The sequence below is a fragment of the Rhinatrema bivittatum genome, chromosome 19, assembly GCF_901001135.1.
Source record: "Rhinatrema bivittatum chromosome 19, aRhiBiv1.1, whole genome shotgun sequence".
In the NCBI taxonomy this organism is placed as follows: Eukaryota; Metazoa; Chordata; class Amphibia; order Gymnophiona; family Rhinatrematidae; genus Rhinatrema; species Rhinatrema bivittatum.
This window is the reverse complement of record NC_042633.1, coordinates 24,545,736-24,565,828: the sequence shown is the minus strand read 5'-3', so window position 1 is coordinate 24,565,828 and position 20,093 is coordinate 24,545,736. Positions and strand designations below refer to the sequence as shown.

General features: G+C 51.6%; 1 protein-coding gene across 2 annotated transcripts; it reads right to left on the bottom strand.

The window, feature by feature from the left end:
• Nucleotides 1-1,195: 1,195 nt before the first annotated feature.
• Nucleotides 1,196-13,381, bottom strand: LIN7B (lin-7 homolog B, crumbs cell polarity complex component). 2 transcript variants are annotated; one of them, XM_029585336.1, is made up of 6 exons: nucleotides 13,238-13,381; nucleotides 12,987-13,105; nucleotides 7,592-7,663; nucleotides 4,374-4,583; nucleotides 4,004-4,167; nucleotides 1,757-1,930 (listed from the first exon to the last, which is right to left on the bottom strand). In XM_029585336.1, exons 1-6 carry the CDS (start codon nucleotides 13,290-13,292, stop codon nucleotides 1,909-1,911), a joined length of 642 nt encoding a protein of 213 aa, XP_029441196.1. In that variant the 5' UTR covers nucleotides 13,293-13,381; the 3' UTR covers nucleotides 1,757-1,908. The 2 variants fall into 2 exon arrangements, with proteins under 2 accessions (XP_029441195.1, XP_029441196.1); XM_029585335.1 differs by lacking the exon at nucleotides 4,004-4,167 and having other exon boundaries at nucleotides 1,196-1,930.
• Between the last annotated feature and the right edge of the window lie 6,712 nt (nucleotides 13,382-20,093).

The window sequence follows — 20,093 nt, the reverse complement described above, 5'->3', positions numbered from 1 at the left end:
GGATGGGACAGACAGAGGAGGGGCCCTGGGGCCTGAAGCTCTCCCCACTGATGCATCCATTCCCCCCACCCCCTTCCACAGTCAGCTTTTCCTCCATCCACCCAACCTCGGGCACAGAAGAAGGTGGAAAGGGTCAGCGATGCACCCCGTCTACAGCACTTTCCCACTGCCTCATGCCACGGCAGCACCACAACAGGAGTCACCTTCCCCCATGCCAGCACCAGCAGGCCTCTCCCTGCCAGCGTGCCAGCCCCCAATCAAAGGAGCCGCTTTACCCCACCAGCCACCCAGCACCCCTGTGTCTGAAGCTGCCCTCCCCCCACAGTGCCACCATGACTGAAGTCACTTCTCCCCTGCCAACAGTGTCACCGTAACCGAAGCCACCACAACAGGAGCCAGCACCCCTACTCCACTGTGAGACAAGAGCCACCTCTGAAACGGCAGCCCTCCACTCCCCACCCGAAACCTGCACCCTCCGAGGACCGCGGGCCGCCTCCGCCGGGTCACCGGAACAGGAGCCGCCGGGCCAAGTATCTGTGTTTCAGACACAAATTAAACGGAAACTTGCCTCTCCTTAAACGGCGATATATTTTCTCCCCAAATAAAAGGCCTCACCTGACCATTTTATTTTTTTTGTAGGTTTTTGCTTATTCTCCAAAGCTGCACCATCGCCTGTCCTCCAGCTAAGCTGCAGCTCCCTCTGCTGTCCACGGGAAGAGCTGCAGGTTGGGCTGCACTGGAGACCTAGCTCCTGTGCCCGCGGCAGGCCCCACTCCTTCCTCCACCCGAGGCCTTTCAGGGTCCCTGCCACCCAGGCTCTCTTTGGGCTGTAAATTTGCTTAACAGAGAAGGTCAGATCAAGGCAAGCACGGGGGGGCAACGTTGACGTGTCTTGGTTGGAAGGAGACCTTCGGTCTGGGCCCGGGACTTCTCCCGCCCGACAGTCCGGTGGCGCCAGCGGCCAGAGGCACCCTTCTGCCTCCACCCCGGCCCAAAGGCTGAAAACAGTAGGGGAGCCTGGGGGCTCTTGGAGAGCAGAGCGCTTCTTCCTAAATGAAGCAAACCCTTGCGGACACCCGTTGGCTCCTGCGTTGCTCGCTCGCACGCCCCGCTGCTCGCCAACGCTGCAGCCGCTGGGCGCGTCCAGCCAGCTAACACCCGTCACCTCCCTCCAAGAAAGAGTCAGAAGAGCATCTCCACAGATCAGCTGTTTATTAGGGGAGAGGGGAGTCAGCATGAGGGAGACATTCAACAGTAACACGTCAGTCTATGCAGGCACACGTCCTAGAAAAGGGGCTTCCCTGAATGCCTAGGCCCCGGGTCTCTGACCTTGCAGCTACTGAATCCCGTCACGCAAAATGCAGCCGGCGCTCGGAGAGTGAAGCCGAGTCCCTCGGGCTGCTGGGCTCCCGTCCTCGCGAGGAAGCCCGGGACTCGCTCTGTTGTCTGCTCTTCTCCCGAAGCCCCAGCCAATCCTCCACCCGCAAGGAGGCCGGGGTTTCTCCACAGCCTGGTGCCACGGTATCGATCCAGCCACCATCGGCGACAGAGAGACGCCGCCACGGCCCTGCTATGCCCAGCTGCAGGGCCACATCCACCTGAAAGACCGGGGGGGGGGGGGGGGGGGGGGGGAGTGGTGCACCTGCAGGTGTCCAGGCAGGGAGGCCGAGTGACTCGTACACCTGGCGCCCCCTCTAGGCCGTGCCTGAAGACCGGGCAAGCACGCGCACAACACATAAATAAGGACAATCACAGGATACACGACTGAATATACAGAGAAGTAATGTGCACAAGAGAGAGGGGGCGCGGGCGACCGGCATTGTGCAGAGCAGTAATAAATAAATACATATCCATCTATACAGATCACAGGAACCGGAGGAGACTGAGGATGCCGAGCAGAGGTGGGGATTAACCTCTGGACTCCAGTGACCTACAGGAGAGAGGGAGGAAAGCTGATGTCAGTGTGAGGGCAGAAAGTACAGGAACACGAGGAGGGGGCCCCAGAACACCTCCCCCCCCCCCCGGAATACACGACTTATAGGGTTACAAGCAGAAGACCACAGGGATGGCACCAAGCGGACCCAACAGCCAGGCGGGATCTCAGCAGCGCCACCATGAGTGTGGATGAGCTAACATGAGCACCAAAAAACAAACCAGGTGGAGGCGATTTTTCCCTCCTGAAAAGCTGACTGGCTGTCGGGGCACCAGCACAGGTTACAGACCAACGATTTGGGATTGGTGCAGATGGGGACGCGCAAGGGCCGGCAGGGGGGCTAACAGCTAGGGAGAGACTCCAAGAAATAAGCAATTAAACACATTTAAACCTGATCAAAGATTTGTCCCAAAAATGTGCCTGAAGTCCCCATCATACAAGGACTTTCAATCGGATTGGGATAGAGCAGCAGAACTGCCCTCGGGTAACAGAAGGTGGATGCTGCATTAATAAACATGAACATTTGCTACAGGACAGCGCTGGATCCTGCAGAAAGAGGATGTGGACTGAACTCTCCTACTGCTCAGCTACAGGACAGGACTGGATCCTGCAGAAAGAGGATGTGGACTGAACTCTCCTGCTGCTCAGCTGCAGGACAGGACTGGATCCTGCAGAGAGAGGATGTGGACTGAACTCTCCTGCTGCTCAGCTGCAGGACAGGACTGGATCCTGCAGAGAGAGGATGTGGACTGAACTCTCCTGCTGCTCAGCTGCAGGACAGGGCTGTATCCTGCAGAGAGAGGATGTGGACTGAACTCTCCTGCTGCTCAGCTGCAGGACAGGACTGGATCCTGCAGAGAGAGGATGTGGACTGAACTCTCCTGCTGCTCAGCTGCAGGACAGGACTGGATCCTGCAGAGAGAGGATGTGGACTGAACTCTCCTGCTGCTCAGCTACAGGACAGGACTGGATCCTGCAGAGAGAGGATGTGGACTGAACTCTCCTGCTGCTCAGCTGCAGGACAGGACTGGATCCTGCAGAGAGAGGATGTGGACTGAACTCTCCTGCTGCTCAGCTACAGGACAGGACTGGATCCTGCAGAGAGAGGATGTGGACTGAACTCTCCTGCTGCTCAGCTACAGGACAGGACTGGATCCTGCAGAGAGAGGATGTGGACTGAACTCTCCTGCTGCTCAGCTGCAGGACAGCGCTGGATCCTGCAGAGAGAGGATGTGGACTGAACTCTCCTGCTGCTCAGCTACAGGACAGGGCTGTATCCTGCAGAGAGAGGATGTGGACTGAACTCTCCTGCTGCTCAGCTACAGGACAGGACTGGATCCTGCAGAGAGAGGATGTGACATGAACTCTCCTGCTGCTCAGCTACAGGACAGGACTGGATCCTGCAGAGAGAGGATGTGGACTGAACTCTCCTGCTGCTCAGCTACATGACAGGACTGGATCCTGCAGAGAGAGGATGTGGACTGAACTCTCCTGCTGCTCAGCTACAGGACAGGACTGGATCCTGCAGAGAGAGGATGTGGACTGAACTCTCCTGCTGCTCAGCTACAGGACAGGACTGGATCCTGCAGAGAGAGGATGTGGACTGAACTCTCCTGCTGCTCAGCTGCAGGACAGGACTGGATCCTGCAGAGAGAGGATGTGGACTGAACTCTCCTGCTGCTCAGCTACAGGACAGGACTGGATCCTGCAGAGAGAGGATGTGGACTGAACTCTCCTGCTGCTCAGCTGCAGGACAGGACTGGATCCTGCAGAGAGAGGATGTGGCTTCACAGCCTAGTACCTGAACAGGAGACTGCACACTGGGGGGGGGTTACATTCTCTGAATGGGTCACCAGTTCCATTACGGTTTGCCAGGTGTCACAGGTCATGAGGTCTTCAGGAGAGGGGGCTTTTGATTCTGTGTTTAGGCTAACACCAGAGACTGCTGTTCTGTCCAGATCCAGAGCAGCGTGAAGAGGAAGCTCTTCCCACCCCCCCCCCCCCCCCGCACCCCCAGCCACAGAGTTTACGGAGCCGCAGGGACCCCAGCTCGCAGGTGCGCCCCCTTACGAGTAGCTGTTCTGCTGCTGCCGGCGTCGGGCTGTCCGCATTTTCTCAAACCTGGCCTCCATCTCTTCCAGGACTTTGGGCGTGTAGCGTACGACCAGCTTTACCGTGCCCTGGGCTGCCTTCAGCAGCTCCACCGCCTTCTCATGTTGTTCTCCTTCCACACTCTGTGCAGGGGAGGGGGGAAGAAGAAAACAGAACCCTCCCCAGCATGGCAGAGGAAGCCCAAAAGACGTCGTTAGTGCCTCTCGCCCCAAGCACGACCACAGCCATTCAGAACACCAAGCCCAGCATCGCCACCGCCACACACCATTCGCTTTGGCGGCCCCCGCAGCATCCGCCAGTAGCCGCCCCGAGAACCCTGCTAACTCACCACCCCATTGACCGACAAGAGCTGGTCTCCTCGTTTCAGGCCCCCGTGGCGGTCCGCCACCCCTCCAGGAATGATGCGGGAGATGTAGATGGGGGAGTTCTGCTCCTTCCCCCCCATGATGTTGAAGCCCAGGCCCTCGTCCGTCTTGGGCAGCTCCACCACTCTCGGGTGGGCGTGGCCTTCGCTGGCTGCAAAGGCAGCGACCGTGGCCTGCAGGGAGAAGCAAATTAAAACCAATAACCTTGATGACGTCAAGGGCCGCCTCCACTGCACAGGTGTACCAGTTGGAGGAGGGCGAGGATGCAGTCCTGAAATCTTAAAAAAAAAAAGAAAAGACAGGGAGGAAGGGCTGCTGGACACAGGGAATGGGAGAATGGGTCAGGTGTACTGAGAATGTCTCTTATCAAGAGGGAAAAAAGCCTTCAGTACATCAGGCCCAGTGACTGAGGTAAAATAATCCAAAACGTGCAAGACAGGCTGCAGGCAGGGAAGAAAATGATGTGGGCCGAAGGGCTGGCATGAGTGCTGGCCGTGCCCCGTGAGAGGAGAGGCCAAGGGGGGGTCCTGTAGCTCACTCACAGCCCGAGATGACGTTCCCAAAGACCATGGGAGAGCCATCCCCGACGGCAAACGCCCCGGCCCAGTCACAGGAGGGCAGCCTTCGCTGATTAAACCCAGCCGTCACGTGGGGGGTCCACTGAGCCCAGTATCCTGTCGACAGTAGCCAGGCCGGGCCACGAGTGCCTGGCAGATCCCACGAAGTCAAGTATTTTCTGCGGATCACTCCCAGGGATAGCGATGGCTTTCTTTAGTCTAACTGGCTAATAACGTGTTATGGACTTTTCCAAACCCCGCTGTGCTCGTCGCCTTGACCTCGATAGTGCGCTGAGTGAAAAAGTACTTGCTATGATTTGTTCTGAATCTGCTGCTTGTTAGTTTCATGCTTTAGTATTATTTGCTGCTTGTTAGTTTCATGCTTTAGGATTATTTGAGAGAGTAAATAACCTTTCCCTATTAACCTGTTCCACCCCCCTTCTGATTTCCTAAACCTCTCCCATGTCCCCTCTCAGCTGTCTCTTTTCCAGGCTGAAGAGCCCTGGCCTGTGCAGCCTCTCGTCATAGGAGAGATGCTCCATCCCCTTTATCATTTCTGTCGCCCTCCTCTGCACCTTTTCTATTCCCACTGTGTCTTTCTTGAGATGGGGCGACCAGAACTGCACTCAATACTCAAGCGGCAGTCGGACTGATACATTCTCCATTATCAAAAGAGATTCGTTTTAGTTGCTCAGAATCTCCACTATTAAAGACTGTTTCAGGTGCGAGTCTGTTCCAACATCCTCCTCCGTAAAGACGGAGGCAAAGAATTCAGTATTCTATTTCCTTGTCCTCCCTACACATCCCTTTTAGCCCCTCGGTCATCTAGAGGCCCAAGTGACACCCTCACAGGCATTTTACTTCAAATGTACTTGACAATGTTTCTATTCGTTTTAGCCTCTCTGGCAAGCTTTTCAAATTCTCTCTTGGCCTGCCTTACTACTGTTTTAATCTAATTTGCCAGTGCTTATGCTCCTGCCTATTTCCTTCATTTGGGTCTGCTTTTCATTTTCTGAACAATGCCCTTTTAGCTTTAACTGCCTCATTTAGCTCACCATTAAACCATGCTGGCAGTCAGTTGGTCTTGCTTCTACAATTTTTAATGCATGGAATACATTTTATTTGGGCTTCCAAGATAGTATTTTAAAACAATGTCCACCCTTCATACAAATTTTTAACCTTTGCAACTGCTTTGTTTAGTTTTTTTCTAATTTTTTTTTCATTTCATCATCATCTTCCCTTTTTAAAATTCTACACTACTGCAATAGCTTTTCTAAATGTCCTCCCTCCTGTGATTATGTCAAGTTTGATTACATTATGATTGCTATTGCACCACTGTAACCTCTTACACCAGGGTGTGTGTTCCATTGAGGATTAGATCTAACGTGCTTTTCAGGGGGACGGGGGGGGGCGGGGGAGGCTCATACACTGAAAGATTCTTCACATCCACTGTCTAACCTAATGCACCCCTCTCACCGATTCTAGGACAAGAAGCAGTCAGTGATACATCTAAAAACTTAACTTCTCTAGCTTATCACAATCAAACATTGATCTAATCAATACTTGGGTAAGAAATCTCCCATTATTGCTAAATTTGCCTTATTAATTTCAACTAGCATTTCATAGCCATTTTTTTTCCATCTTGGCCAGGTGGCGGGTAGTATACACCCACTGCTATACTGAATCGTCCCACTGGGAATTTCTATCCAGAAGTATTCCACAGTGCAGGATTTTTAACATGCGTGACTCTATGCAATCTTTACATATAGTGCCACCCACTCATCAATGCAATCTGCCCTGTCACGTCGATATAATTTATACCCTGATATCACAGTAGTTATCCTCTTTCCACTGTGCCTCTGAAATGCTTAGCATGTCTCTGTCCACGCTTAACGCCATTCTAACTGTACGTTCATGCTATTCAGACTTATGGCATTTGCAGAGAGCCCTTTTAAAGGAGGTTTTTTAAATTGGACTTTTATTTCTATTTCTAGCCCCAGCCTGCTTATTAGCAGATGATACAGGCAGTGTAGAGTCATTCACATCTGTGAGCTCTTTATCTATATCCGTCTGGACTACTTCAGCCTTAACCACAACCTTTCTACTGGGATATTCTAATTTTCCTATCTTGCAAGCATCCTTGGAAGACACCTCCCTCCAAACCGAACCATGCACTTCTGAGCGACTGTTGTCTTCCCCTTCCCCCAGGGTCCAGTTTAAAAGCTGCTCTAGACAGTCGGACAGCAGGCCTGTTCCTTCCCTGCCAACGAGCTGGTGCAGAGACGGAAGCAAAAAAAAAAAGAAGCCTGGGAAATTGAAAGTTGGCGACAGGGCTCTGCCAACCACCACACAGGCCTGGGATCTGCCGAGCAGCAGGACCTGAATTCAAGCATCCCACAAAGAGAGAGAGAGAGAGAGAGAACCGCAGCAGAAGATAAGGAAAGTTGCAGAGACGATCAGCCCTTCCTCCATGTGCTCTAGGGATGATGACTGGGGAGAGAGGGAATGAGCCTTGGAACCCTGTTGGCAGGATGCTGCCGCCATGGATTGAGATTTCCCTGAAAGGGTCCCCCCCTGCCTTGGCCCTTCGCCTCCAGGTGAGAGCTAGAGTGAGAAAGCCATACCTTGGCGGTAGCATGAGCCCTGATTTCAGCACTGCCCGTGATATCCAACGTGTCATAAAGCTGCTCATATACCTGTAAAACAAACAAAGAGCAGTGATTAGGGGGGGGGGGGGGAGAGCAGGGGCTGCAGCAAGCAGCATCTGAGAAAGGAATCCCCCTCAAGAACCAGGAAAGGGTGCAGCCCCCACACTCAGGAGGCCACCTCCAGGACCCTATGGGGAGGGTTTGGTGAGACAGCTCAAAATCCAAGAGACCTGGCGAAGGGGCGGGTGGAGGGGGCTGGTACATTGTAATGCATGGGTGCAGCGCTTCTGCTATCACACAAGACTTAAATGGCGCAAAGCACTGCAGAGGTGAAGAGAAAAAGTGAGGACCATGAGAGCAAGCTGCAGAGGGGAGAGGGGGCAGCACACTGACCTCACAGGTCAGAGAGGGAAGAGAGAAGGAGGGAGGAAAATGGGGGAGGGAGGGGCAGCACACTGACCTCGCAGGCCAGAGGGGGGAAGAGAGGAGGGAGGGGCAGCTAGGCCTGGAGCTACCGGGTGTGCACACCCTGAAACTGCACAGGGCGGCACACCCGGAGGGGCGGCGGAAGCAGCAGCCCTCAAGGCCGCCAGTGGACCTGTCCCACCGCCAGCGGCGAGGAGGAAGAGGCCCGTGGAAGCCGCATCCCGCCGGCGACCCGGAAGTACAAAAGGGTCCATGAGGCCACCGGTGGACTCTGGCCCACCGGCGGCCAAGAAGACAACGAGGACCGGCGTTAAGCCGCCGGTGGCCCGGAAAAGGATGAGGCCTCCAAAGGCCGTCAGCGGACCCCATCCCATCGGCGGCCGAAGAAAGCAGCAGCAGCTCCTTCTCAGTGCTGGCGCTCGCTGTTGAAAACACGTGCAGCTGGCACGTTTTCTTTTCTTTTTTAAATTTATACGTTATTCATTTTCTTCAATGATTACAAATCTACTCCAATATAACTTATTATTGTTCTGCACATAACATAACTGGGGGGAGAACAACAGAGAAAAACTGTATATTACATAAATAAATCTACTATCTAATAGAAACCCAAGCAAACATCTTGGGTTTTAGTTGGATACAAATAATAAGAGGAAAGGAGTCCTTTCTTATTTTGTCTCTAAATTCTCAGCTTATCCAACAAGAATGTTTCTAGATGCACCGGGTCTCCAAAACCACATTTTTCCCCCCCTGATAAGTTATATGGCAAACCCAAGGAAATTTACGGAAGAAAGTCGCCCCCGGAGGCCACCACTCGATGTTTTAATGACAAGAAGCTTTTTCTCCTTGCCTGGGGGGCTCAAGAGCCGTCTGAGAAGATCTGTGTTTTGTGCCCCTAAAAAAGATACATCCTTGATCCTGAAAAATGCCCTGAATAGACTATCTTTCTCTTGTTCAGACAGGAAGGCTACAAAAAAGTGTTGCCCTCTTTATCAATTATGTCTATAGACTCCTCCAAGAAGACTGGAGGAGCTTCTAGATTTATATTTTGCATCTCCACATTCCTCGCTGAGTTTTTGGTAAAAGAATGTATTTTAGATCATCTGGGAATTTCTTTGTCTTTATTACCTCAAAATCTCTCTCAAGAATTTTTTTTTTTTTTTTAAACATCTCGACTGGGGATAGCAGGCGGGTTAATGGAAAGCTTACTATTCTCAAATTCCTTGACCGTTGCAAATTCTCCATTTCCTCTAATTCTTTATGCATATTCATGCTATCAGGCAGGAAGGAATTTTCTGAACTTTGTACCAATTGAACTTTGGCATTTAAAGCAGATTATATCTTTTTCACACTTATGGATTGTGGGGTAAAAAAATCTTATTTATTTTATTTATTTATTTAGGAGTTTTTATATACCGGAGTATCACATCGGTTTATCAATCTTAAACTGTTTCACTATTTACTTTTATCACAGCCGACAAAGATTTATTCATGGTGGCAATATTATTATCTAGCTTCAAAATCATTTTCCATAAATCAGATAAAGTAACATTATCTGGCAGCGTGGCCGGGATACTGCTACTGGTAAGAACTGGAAGTGCATCAATATTTTCCACAAAGAAAGTAATTTTTTCAGACCCTTGGTTTGCTGCTTGATTAATCAAGCTTACTTCTAAAGGGATTGCTCCCACCAGTTCTCTTGCCAATTCGGTAGATGGACCCCTATTTGGCTGCGGTGGAAATTCAGGTCCCTTGCCAGGACTGAGGGAGGCTAGTGTCGTACCTCCCAATACATCTTCACTTGGCGCTATCATCTGCCTCACGACATGTCGGTCCATAGGGCCGGTGCAATGTTGCTGCACTGGGGACAATGTCAAGATCTTTGCTTTCCTTTTCTTCCCCATCCACGAAGAAAACAAAGTCAAAGGGTTCTGCCCAAACTCACCCGGACTAAGCCGGACCAAGCCGCACGCCCCTTCGGTGTCACGCCGGCGGCGTCAACGCACCAGGTTTTAAAATCCGTGGCCACGCCCCTCTGACGTCGGCGCCTACGACTCAGGCTCTGTCACCAGCTGAGGATGATATTCGGGGCCTCTCTCTCGCTTGGTAAGCCTCGGGAAGGGGCCGACAGCCCTCTCCCTTCCTCCTTCTCACTCCCCCTAGCACGTTTTCTATGCTGATCTTGCGATGCACGAAATTAGCATAGAGGAAGTGCTGGGCTCGCATGGTTTGATTAGTGCATGGGCAGGCACATGAGGAGGAGCAGCAAAATGGTTCCCGCTGGTATGAGAGTGTGTGTGTGTGAATGAATGAATGAGAGCCTGACCTGGGTTGTGGTGTGGATGAATAGGAGCATGACTAGGTGGAGGAGGGGGTTAACGTGAATGGGAGTCTGACTGGAGGGTTTTGTGTCTGTGTGAGGGAACCTGACTGGGATGTGTGTGTGTGTGTGTGTGTGTGAGAATCTGACTGGGATGGATGTGTGTGTGTGTGTGAGAATCTGACTGGGATGGATGTGTGTGTGTGTGTGTGTGAGAGAGAATCTGACTGGGATGGATGTGTGTGTATGTGTATGTGTGTGTGTGTGTGTGAGAATCTGACTGGGATGATGTGTGTGTGTGTGTGTGTGTGAGAATCTGACTGGGATGGATGTGTGTGGGAGAATCTGACTGGGATGGATGTGTGTGGGAGAATCTGACTGGGATGGATGTGTGTGTGTGTGTGTGTGTGTGTGTGTGGGGGGGGAACCTGACTGGGCTGTGTGTGTGCGCGCGAGAACCTGACTGAGTTGTGTGTGTGTGCGCGTATGTGAGAACCTGACTGGGATGTGTGTGGATGTGTGTGAGAACCTGACTGGGATGTGTGTGAGAACCTGACTGGGATGTGTGTGTGTGTGTGGGGGGGGGGGGGGGGAAACCTGACTGGGATGTGTGTGTGGGTGTGGCGGAGAACCTGACTGGGGTGTGTGTGTGGGTGTGGGGGAGAACCTGACTGGGATGTGTGTGTGAGTGTGGCGAGGGAGGGAAGGGAGGAAGCATACTGACCTCACAGATCAGAGAGGGAGGGAAACGAAGGGGAGAGAGGTGCAGCGCACTGACCTCACAAATCAGAGGGAAGAAGGAAGGAGAGAGGTAGGAAAGTGGGGGAAGGAGGGAAGCAGTCTGACCACATTGCTGAGAGAGTGGAAAGTGGAGGGGCAGCACACTGACTTCACAAGTCAGGGAGGGAGGGAAGTGAAGGAGGAAGGGGAGAGGGGCAACCAGTTCAGAGAGGGAAGAAGGAAGGAAGGAGCGAGAGAAACGGGGGGAGGGAAGGGGAATGGGCAGCAACCACCTCCTGGATCAGAGAGGGAAGAGAGAAGATGGAAGGGAGGGAGAGAGACAGCAGGCTGACCTTGTGGGTCGGAGAGGGGAGAGGAGGGAGGAGCTGTACATTGATCTCCCAGGTCAGAGAGGGGAGAGGAAAGTGGGTTTGTGGGGGAGGGCTACCACACTAATCTCATGATAATTCCGATCAGTTTTACAAGCAATCATTCTCAGTAAAATCGACTACTGCAACTCACTACTACTTGGCCTCCCTGCTAGCTCCACAAAACCTCTACAGATGTTGCAGAACGCAACAGCAAGGATTCTAACCAAGACAAACAAAAGAGACCATATAACACCCATCTTGAAAAATCTACACTGGCTTCCTATCAAATTCAGAATACTTTTCAAAGCCCTCTCATCAATCCACAAGGCAACACATAACATCGCCCCACTCGAGCGCAAGATCCCTCTTCAACCTCACACCTCACACCAGACCAGTGAGACAAGCGTACAGAAACAACCTACAGGTCCCACCGATGAAGACAGCATTAGGTAAAAGAGCTTTCTCCACTGCCGGTCCCAAACTTTGGAACTCTCTCCCATCAGACCTCAGACTAGTGCAATGCCCGATTGTATTTAAGAAAAGACTCCAGACCTGGTTATTCAACCAAGCATTCTCCTAACTTCAGCTTTTATGCGTATTCCAACCTATGATCCCTTTCATTGGTAACCCCCAGAGAGCAATATTAAAAACCCAGCCTTATGCCCAACACCCGTTCTCAACTCCAGCCTACATTAGGCCCCATATCTGTTACTTTATGTTGTTAACCCCAACTATTTTTATCCAAGTTCAATCTACCTGTTTATTGTAAGACATCCTCTTGTCATGGTTATTGTTTAGAATGTAAACAGACTTGATTAGTAATTCTGTTTACTGGAAAATCGGTATATAAAAGTGCTAAATAAATACATAAATAATCTCATGAGTCAGAGAGAGCAGGAAAGGAGGGGAAAAGGGTCAGAGAGGAGAGAGGGAAGAGGGGAAGAGAGAGAGGGGGGGGAAGGAGGGAGGGGCAGCACACTGATCTCACTGGTCAGGGAGGGAGGGAGAGAAGTGAAGGGGAGAGGGGCAGCCAGGTCAGAGAAGGGAGAAAGGGAAGGGGGAGAGAGGGGCAGAACACTGACCACATGGATCAGAGAGGAGAGAGGGAATTGGGGGGGAAGGATAAAGGCAGCACACATTGACTCCCAGGTCAGAGAGGAGAAAGAGGGAAGAAGGGAGGTAACAGGCAGCAGACTGACCTCGTGGATCAGAGAGGGAGGGAACAGGGGCGGCACACTGACCTCGTGGATCAGAGAGGGAGGGAACAGGGGCGGCACACTGACCTCAGAGATTAGGGAGGGAAGAGGAGCAGCAGACTGATCTAGCAGGTTAGAAAGGGGAGGGGGCAGAAAGGGAGCAGACTGATCTAACAGGTTAGACAGGGGAGAGGGAGGGGGATTGGGGCAGCACACTGACCTCAGGGATTAGAGAGGGAGGGACGAGGAGCAGCAGACTGATCTAACAGGTTAGACAGGGGGACTGGGGCAGCACACTGACCGGGGGGGGGATGGAGAGGAAGGGGCAGCGCACTGACCTCCCGGATAGCCGAGCAGAACTTGCTTTGCAGGACGCGCTGCAGGGCCTGGAGCTTGTGCGGGGGGAGCTCTCCGCTGCGCTGCAGCCTCTCCAGCAGCTCGATCGCCCGGGACACATCTGCGAACGAAGGCAAGAGAGGGAGCGCTGCAGCAAGACGGCTCCAGTTCCATTGCTACACCCCCGCCCCCTCTACCAGAATCGGGGGGAACATCCCCCCCCCCCAATCCAGCCTGTCCCTGCGCCTCTTACCTCGCTCCAGCCCCAAAGGCTCCGCCAAAGCAGCCATCTTCACCACAGCAGTCATCTGACCTCCCCAGCTGGGGAGGGGGGGAATGAGGGCGGGATTAGCAAGGGCAGGGGAGCCCTGCTCCCCCGCCTTCTGCAAACGCAGAGAGAGCCTGGGTTTTATTGAAACAGAGAGAGATGCCCACATCTGTGTACCTGAGTGGAGATGGATAGAGACAGGCCTCCCACTTTATGCAAAAACACACACACAGCCAGCATTTCATTTAAGCACAGAGAGATGCCACACCTTTGTAGCATTGTGGATGTGTATGTATAGAGAGATAGGCTCCCTACTCTGCAGACACACACACTGCCATACCTTCAAGTCTTTTATTTCAACAGGGAGAGATGCCCACACCTCTGGACCTGCCTGGGTGGGTGTAGATAGATAGATGGATGGATGGATACAGACAGGTCCCCAAACTCTCCCCTCTCCCTTCGGTCTTTAGCTGCATTCATGACCTCCGAGCACACGCCCAGGCCAAGCACATCTTTGAAGATGAAGGGAGGTCCCAGCTCATCAGCACCCACAAACCGGGAAGCCCAGAGGCTGTGAGGGGTCTCAGGACCCTAAAACCTGGGGGGGAAGGGGGCTATTCAGCAACAACCCAAAATGAAGTGTCAGTCCAATTATTCTAATTTTTTTTTTGTTTCTTTGACCTTTCAGTTCTTTGCATTCAAGTGCAGTAACACAGCAACCCCACTGCTGTCCGCAGTGACAAGCTGCGAAAAGGTCTCCTCTGCCTTCCTGGCAAGAGAAACCCTCCTTAGATTTCTGTCTGGCGTGCCAAAGTCCATGGTGGCAGGAACAACTATTAATAGACTCCCCTGGCTGTCCGGTGAAGCCCGGGCTTGGGTTACCACAGGGGCACCTGGGGTACATACAGGAAGCCCATGCATGGACCCCAGCCCCCAGAATCTCAGCCAAGGGGCAGCCGCACAGGGCCCTGCATCCTTAGATCACAGAACCCCACAAGCCTGGGCTGGCTCCGCACTGGCACCAGGCCCCGGTCGACCCCCGGCAACGAGACTGCTGCAGGGATGAGCGGGACTGGGCGGGCAGCAGGGAGATTGGCACAGCACCCGCTCCGCTGCGTTGCAGCAAAGGGCCTTGCTGGCACTCAGAGCAGCTTTCCGGGGAGGTTTCCCCCCTCCATCTCTCCGGTGTACCCTCCCAAGGACACCGGCTCGGAGCAGCAGCGGTTATCTTTAGCAGTGTAACCGAAGCCAGCAACACAGGAATGCGCCTAGCAATGACATCAGCCAGCCGAGTCCCCCGGCTGGATGCCTGGGTGTGATCCCTCCTCCCCCAGGAAAAAATTTCCGTTTGGAGTATCAGGTTCAGAAGTGTCCACTAAGCAGAACAACTGTAATAAGATCGAGTCACAACACCATATTCACAGCGAAGGTGTACTTACAAGGATTCCCTATTCTCCTAGCTCAGCCACTGCTATCAGACAGGGAATCCTATAAGATGTATTCCCTTCCCTGAGCCCTCTCTTCCCCCACGCAGGACTCTTGATGACCTGTTCTTCAGCCGTCCGAGCTGGATCCATGCTTCTGTGTGCTAGTGACAAGCTTATGCAGGGCTGGGGTTGAGAACCACTCTTCCACTGCCCATGCCGGATGGAGAAATGCAGAGGGAGATATTCAAAAGCCATTTAGACAGATAAAAGTTATCTATCAAAATGGCAAGTTTTGACATATTCAGCCTCTTCATGATCCAGCTAAAATCTTGCCAGATTAAGAAAAATAAAAAGAGGCTTTCTGGGAGCTCAAATCGGGAGGAGCTACTTATCCAGCTAAGTTCGTAGCTGATTTACTAAGCATTTTTCCCCACAGACACAAAATGGGAGAAAAGCCTTAGTGAATCTGGCCCTTAGCCAGATAAGCAGTCATATTCAAACTTACCCGGGTATATTCAGCGGCACAGCTGCACCGCTAAATTAGCTGGATCAGTCCTATCCGGCTAACTTGCTCTGAATACGGACCTCTTAGTCTCACCTGCTAATTTCCTTTCCTCAACTCCAGCCAGACCAATCCAGACACTTTTATGCTCCCCAACCAGCAGATGGAGAAAGACAGCTTTACCGACGTCACCCTCTTCTAAGAGCCTATGCGGACGTCCACCTGACAGTTTGTCTGTAACAAGCTAATAAGAAACAACTGAAGGCACCTCCAGAACATGGAGGACAGCTAAGCAAACCAGACCAAACACAAACCCTCTCGTTTCTGCAAAGCTCACAAAGCAGGGTTGGCAAAGTGGCTGGACTCAAGGAAAAGAAATCAACAGGTAAGACAATTTCTCTTTCCCTTTTCATCCAGCCAGATCCATGAGATGTTCCCAAGCTATCCCCTCAGACTAGGTGGGAACTGCCAGTTCTCTCCCAAAACGGTTGGGCTGAACTACTCATTGCCCCTGGCTCAAACATCCAGATGGTAATGTTTTGAAAAGGAATGCCAAAGAGGCCCAAATTGACCGCTCTGCAAATCTCCACTGGTGACGACAACCGGTGCTCCGTCCACAAGGCCCGTAGTTCAGTTGAGTATACCCAAAGGCCCCCAGCAGTAGCAATCCCTTAGGGATATACACTCTTCCAACCGCCAGCTTAATCCACCTGGCTAGGGAAGCTTTCAAAGCTCCTTTACCCTTCCCAAGGATTGCAGAAAAGAGCGAAAAGATGATCCAACTTTCTAACTGGCTACCAGAGGAGAGCCCTGCAAACATCCAACTGGCGAAGTTCCTCATCGTTCTTTGAACACATCTCCTTGAAGGAGGGGAGGGAAAGCCGTCTTAAGATGGAACTGGAGGGGAGGAATAACCTAGTGGCTAGCGCAGCAGGCTGCGAGCCAAGGAACCCAGGGTCTAAATCCCACTGCTGCTCCTTGTGACCTTGGGCAAGACACCTTCACCCTCCGTTGCTTCAGCAAACTTCGAGCCTGATTTACTAAGCTATTTTTCCCCCCCCACCCCCATCAACATAGAAAGGGAAAAAAGCTTTAGTAAATCAATCCCTTAGAGATTGTAACTCCTCTGGGATCAGGGAAATACATACACTGTCTGAATGTAATTTGCTTTGAAGTGGCTGACCAGTCACAAAAGGCAGAATAGAAATTAAAAATGTTAATTCATTTTAAAAACTTAACTATGACACTACCTTAGGGTGAGAAAGTAGAACCGTGCAGATAGAGACAGACTCCTTCAAAAACCTTAGAAAATGCTTCCTACATGAAAAGACCCATAACCCTGAAGTTCACCTGACCAAATATATCGCTACCAAAATGACCATCTTAAATGTTACCCATCTTTCCCCAATGCCGTGTTGAACGGTTTGAAAGAAGCCACAGACAAAGCTGTCGAGACGAGATTCAGATCCCGCAACAGAACCAATTCCTTCCTGAGAGGACGGAAAATACGTTTGGCTCACCTAAGAAAATCGCCCAATGTCTGGATGCTCTGCCAGTAAAGCCGCCCTTGCTGCAACCTCCATAACAAGCAAGAGCTGCCACCTGCACTCTGAGGGAGTTTAGTGCCAACCCTTTCTCCAGGCCATCCTACAGAAAAGCCAAAATCCCTCTCTCGACAGACCGCACATCAAACATATCATAGTGGAGGATTTTCAGGGCCGTTCAAGGATGGCCACCACTCAACTGGAAAAATCCTTCTTGATCAACCTAGACCACTCAAAAGGCCAAGCCGTAAGACAATATGGCGCCAAATTCTCAAGAACCACCAGGCCCTGGCAGAGGACCTCATCAAATCAGTGTACCAGAGATGCCTGGGTTCATTGGGTGCCACCAAAATCTGTAGCCCCCTGATATCCCTCTGCTTTCTTATTACTTGGCCCACCAGAGGCCATGGAGGAAGAACATACAGAAGACCCTGACTTGGCCCAACTTGGGGAATGGCAATCAGGCCTGCCAAATCTTCCTTCCACAGATGTAAAATCGCTTTTCCTTGGTATTCCTTCCTGTAGCCATCAAGGCCATGACTGGCAATCCCCTCCCCCCCCCCCCCCCCCCATCTGTTCACTATCTAGGATAAAACTGCCTCCGATAGCTCCCAGTTTCCTGGAGCAGCGCCGGAACTGCATCCAAGTGAACATCCAGCTCAATTAGGGGTAGCAACCACTGCAACAAGCAGGCCACACCCCTGCCCCATACCCTTACCCACCCATGGTTTTTTTTTTGGAGATGGCAGCCCTCCATCCTTCCGCTCTGTGAAGGCGAGCCGCTGCAAGCACCTTCACATGCTTCTCTGCCCATTTTAATAGCAGACCCCCCTCAGTGGTGACTTGAAGACTCTTGGTACCTCCCTGATGATTCACGTATGCTGCCACCATTGCATTGTCTGAGAAAACTTGAACCGCCTGACCCTGCAGAGGAACAAATTCTAGTACAGCTCTTCTGATGACTCCTCTATAACCGATGAATGGGCTAAGTGGCTTCCGACTAAGTCCAAGTTCCTTGCGCCATCTGCCTCTGAGCCCCCTAGCCGAACAGCCTGGCATCGGCTGTCGCCGTTATCCATGCGGGAGTCTTCAGACCTACACCTGCTTTCAAGTTGTCTGCCAACAACCACCAATCCAGACTTAAGTTGCGGTGACAGCAGAAGCCTAATGGAATTCTCCTGTGACTTGGTGGACCATCTCGATTGCAAAGCCCTATTAAGGGACCCTAATGTGCACTCTTCCCCTTGGCACCAAATCTAGCACTGCCATCATCAAGCTCGGCCCCTGAAGAAAATCCCATATTCTGGGCCTCTGACCTGCCAACAGACTTCACACTTAACTCTGGAGCTTCTGTATTCTCCCCACCGTCATATAAACCTGACTTTCCTTTGGGCTTGGCAAAGTTCACCCAGCCCAGTCCCTGCAACAAGCGAATCACCTTGGTAGTGACACGTCAACTTTGCCCAGATTAAGCAACCGTCCACATATGGATGTACCAAACCTCTCTCAGCAAAGAGCTGGCCCCCAACTCTCCTATCACCTTGGAGAAGGTTCTCGGAGACATGGCCAGCTCGAACAGCAGAGCTCAAAAGTGGAAGTGACCCCCACCCCTTATGACCAGAAATCTCTGGTGCTCCTTCTAGATGGGAATAGGCAGGAAGGCGTCTCTCAAATGCAGAAGAAAAACATTCTCTCTCTCACCGCCATCTTAAGCAGCTTCAGCATCTCCATCCTGAAGTGAGAGACCGTCAGTGCCTTGTTAACCTGTTTTAGATCCAGAATAGGCCAAAAAGTCCCTTCCTTAGGAGTCATGAAGTCTATTAAAGTCTCCCTTCTCCCCGTTCGGACTCTGGAACCGGGACGACAGCTCCTCTTCACTGAAGACATTCCAGAGTGGAGCACCACTGGATGGAAGAACAAGGCAACATTACAAAGGGTCCGAAATATGGCAAGAAAATTCCAAAGTGTATCTGTCTCTCATGCTATGCAGAACCCATTGGTCTAACAATTTGGACTTAACCATTGGAAAAGAATTGTTAAAGACTGTCTACTTGACAAACGGAAAGCTGGGTCTCTCAAACTTCATTGGGTACTCCTAATTCCTCCCCCTCCAAAAGGGATCTTAACAAAATGGACAGTTTACGCTGGTAGACTGATGCCTTTCCTGGTTGATGACACCTCACTTCCCAGAAGCAACATCGAGCTGGAACTCCACTAGGAGTCCCCTCTGGGTTGATCCTTGGGGAGCCTGGGATGTTCTCTCTCCCAACTCCTTAACCTGCTTCCTCAGATCTTCCCCAAAGAGGAGCTTTGCCAGCTGTAACTGAGATGCTGATTCCGCTGCCTGATTTCTCAACATAATAGCCGATGAGCTGCCACTCTAGAAATCATACTCCAAGCTAAGACTAGGATAAAGTCATGAGAGGCAGCTACCAAAAAGGCCACTCCTGGCTCCTGTTGAACCGCCTCCTTGAACTTTGCTCCAGCCGACTCTAAAGAACCTTTCTGGAGCTACTAAGTTCAACGCAGGCATGCCCTGGCCACAAAGTCACCGCCAATTGCCGCTTGTAGCACTAGGCTCAAAAACCTCAAAGGCCAGTTTGAGCACGGACTCAATCTTTCGATCCTGCATACCTTAGAGCAGGGCTTCCCAAATCTGTCCTGGGGACCCCACAGCCAGTTGAGGTTTCAGAATATCCCACGACTATGCATGAGATACATTTGCGTATATTGAGTCTCCGTGGTATGCAAATGTATCTCAAGCATATTCATTGTGGAGATCCTGAAACCCCGACTGACTGTGGGGTCCCCAGATCAGCCTTGCCTTAGAGGGATGCTCCCTCCTGCACAGGTATAGTGGTCTTCCTTGTGACCATGCAAACCAACACATTCACTTGAGGAGTATAACTTTTCTTCTGCCTGCAGAGGATAAAGCCTTTCCAGGACTTTCTCGGCCTTTAAGCTGGAATCTGGAGTATCCCATTGCAGAGATTAATGCCTTGATTGCCTGATGCATAGGAAATACCTTTGCAGGTTTCTTAATGCCTGCCATAACAGGATCACCTTGCAACTTGCTGTCTTCAGCCTTCTCTGATAGATTCAGCACTACCAAGGCCTGATCAATCCGTAAAGACAGCGGTTCCTTTCTGAACAAATTGCTACGGGAGCATTCTTCAGGTCTTTCTCCGTCTCTCTCCATCAGACATGGCAGACCTGGAAAACTTCTCCTCCAAGTCCCAATCTTCACCCCCTGTCCTAAATGGAACCGATCCTTTCAGAAAGGGCACAGGACCAAAAGCGGCTCCAGTGCCTGCGTTTTGCCAACTGAAAGCTTGGTGCAGAAAAATGCAAAAAAATCCAGGGACAAG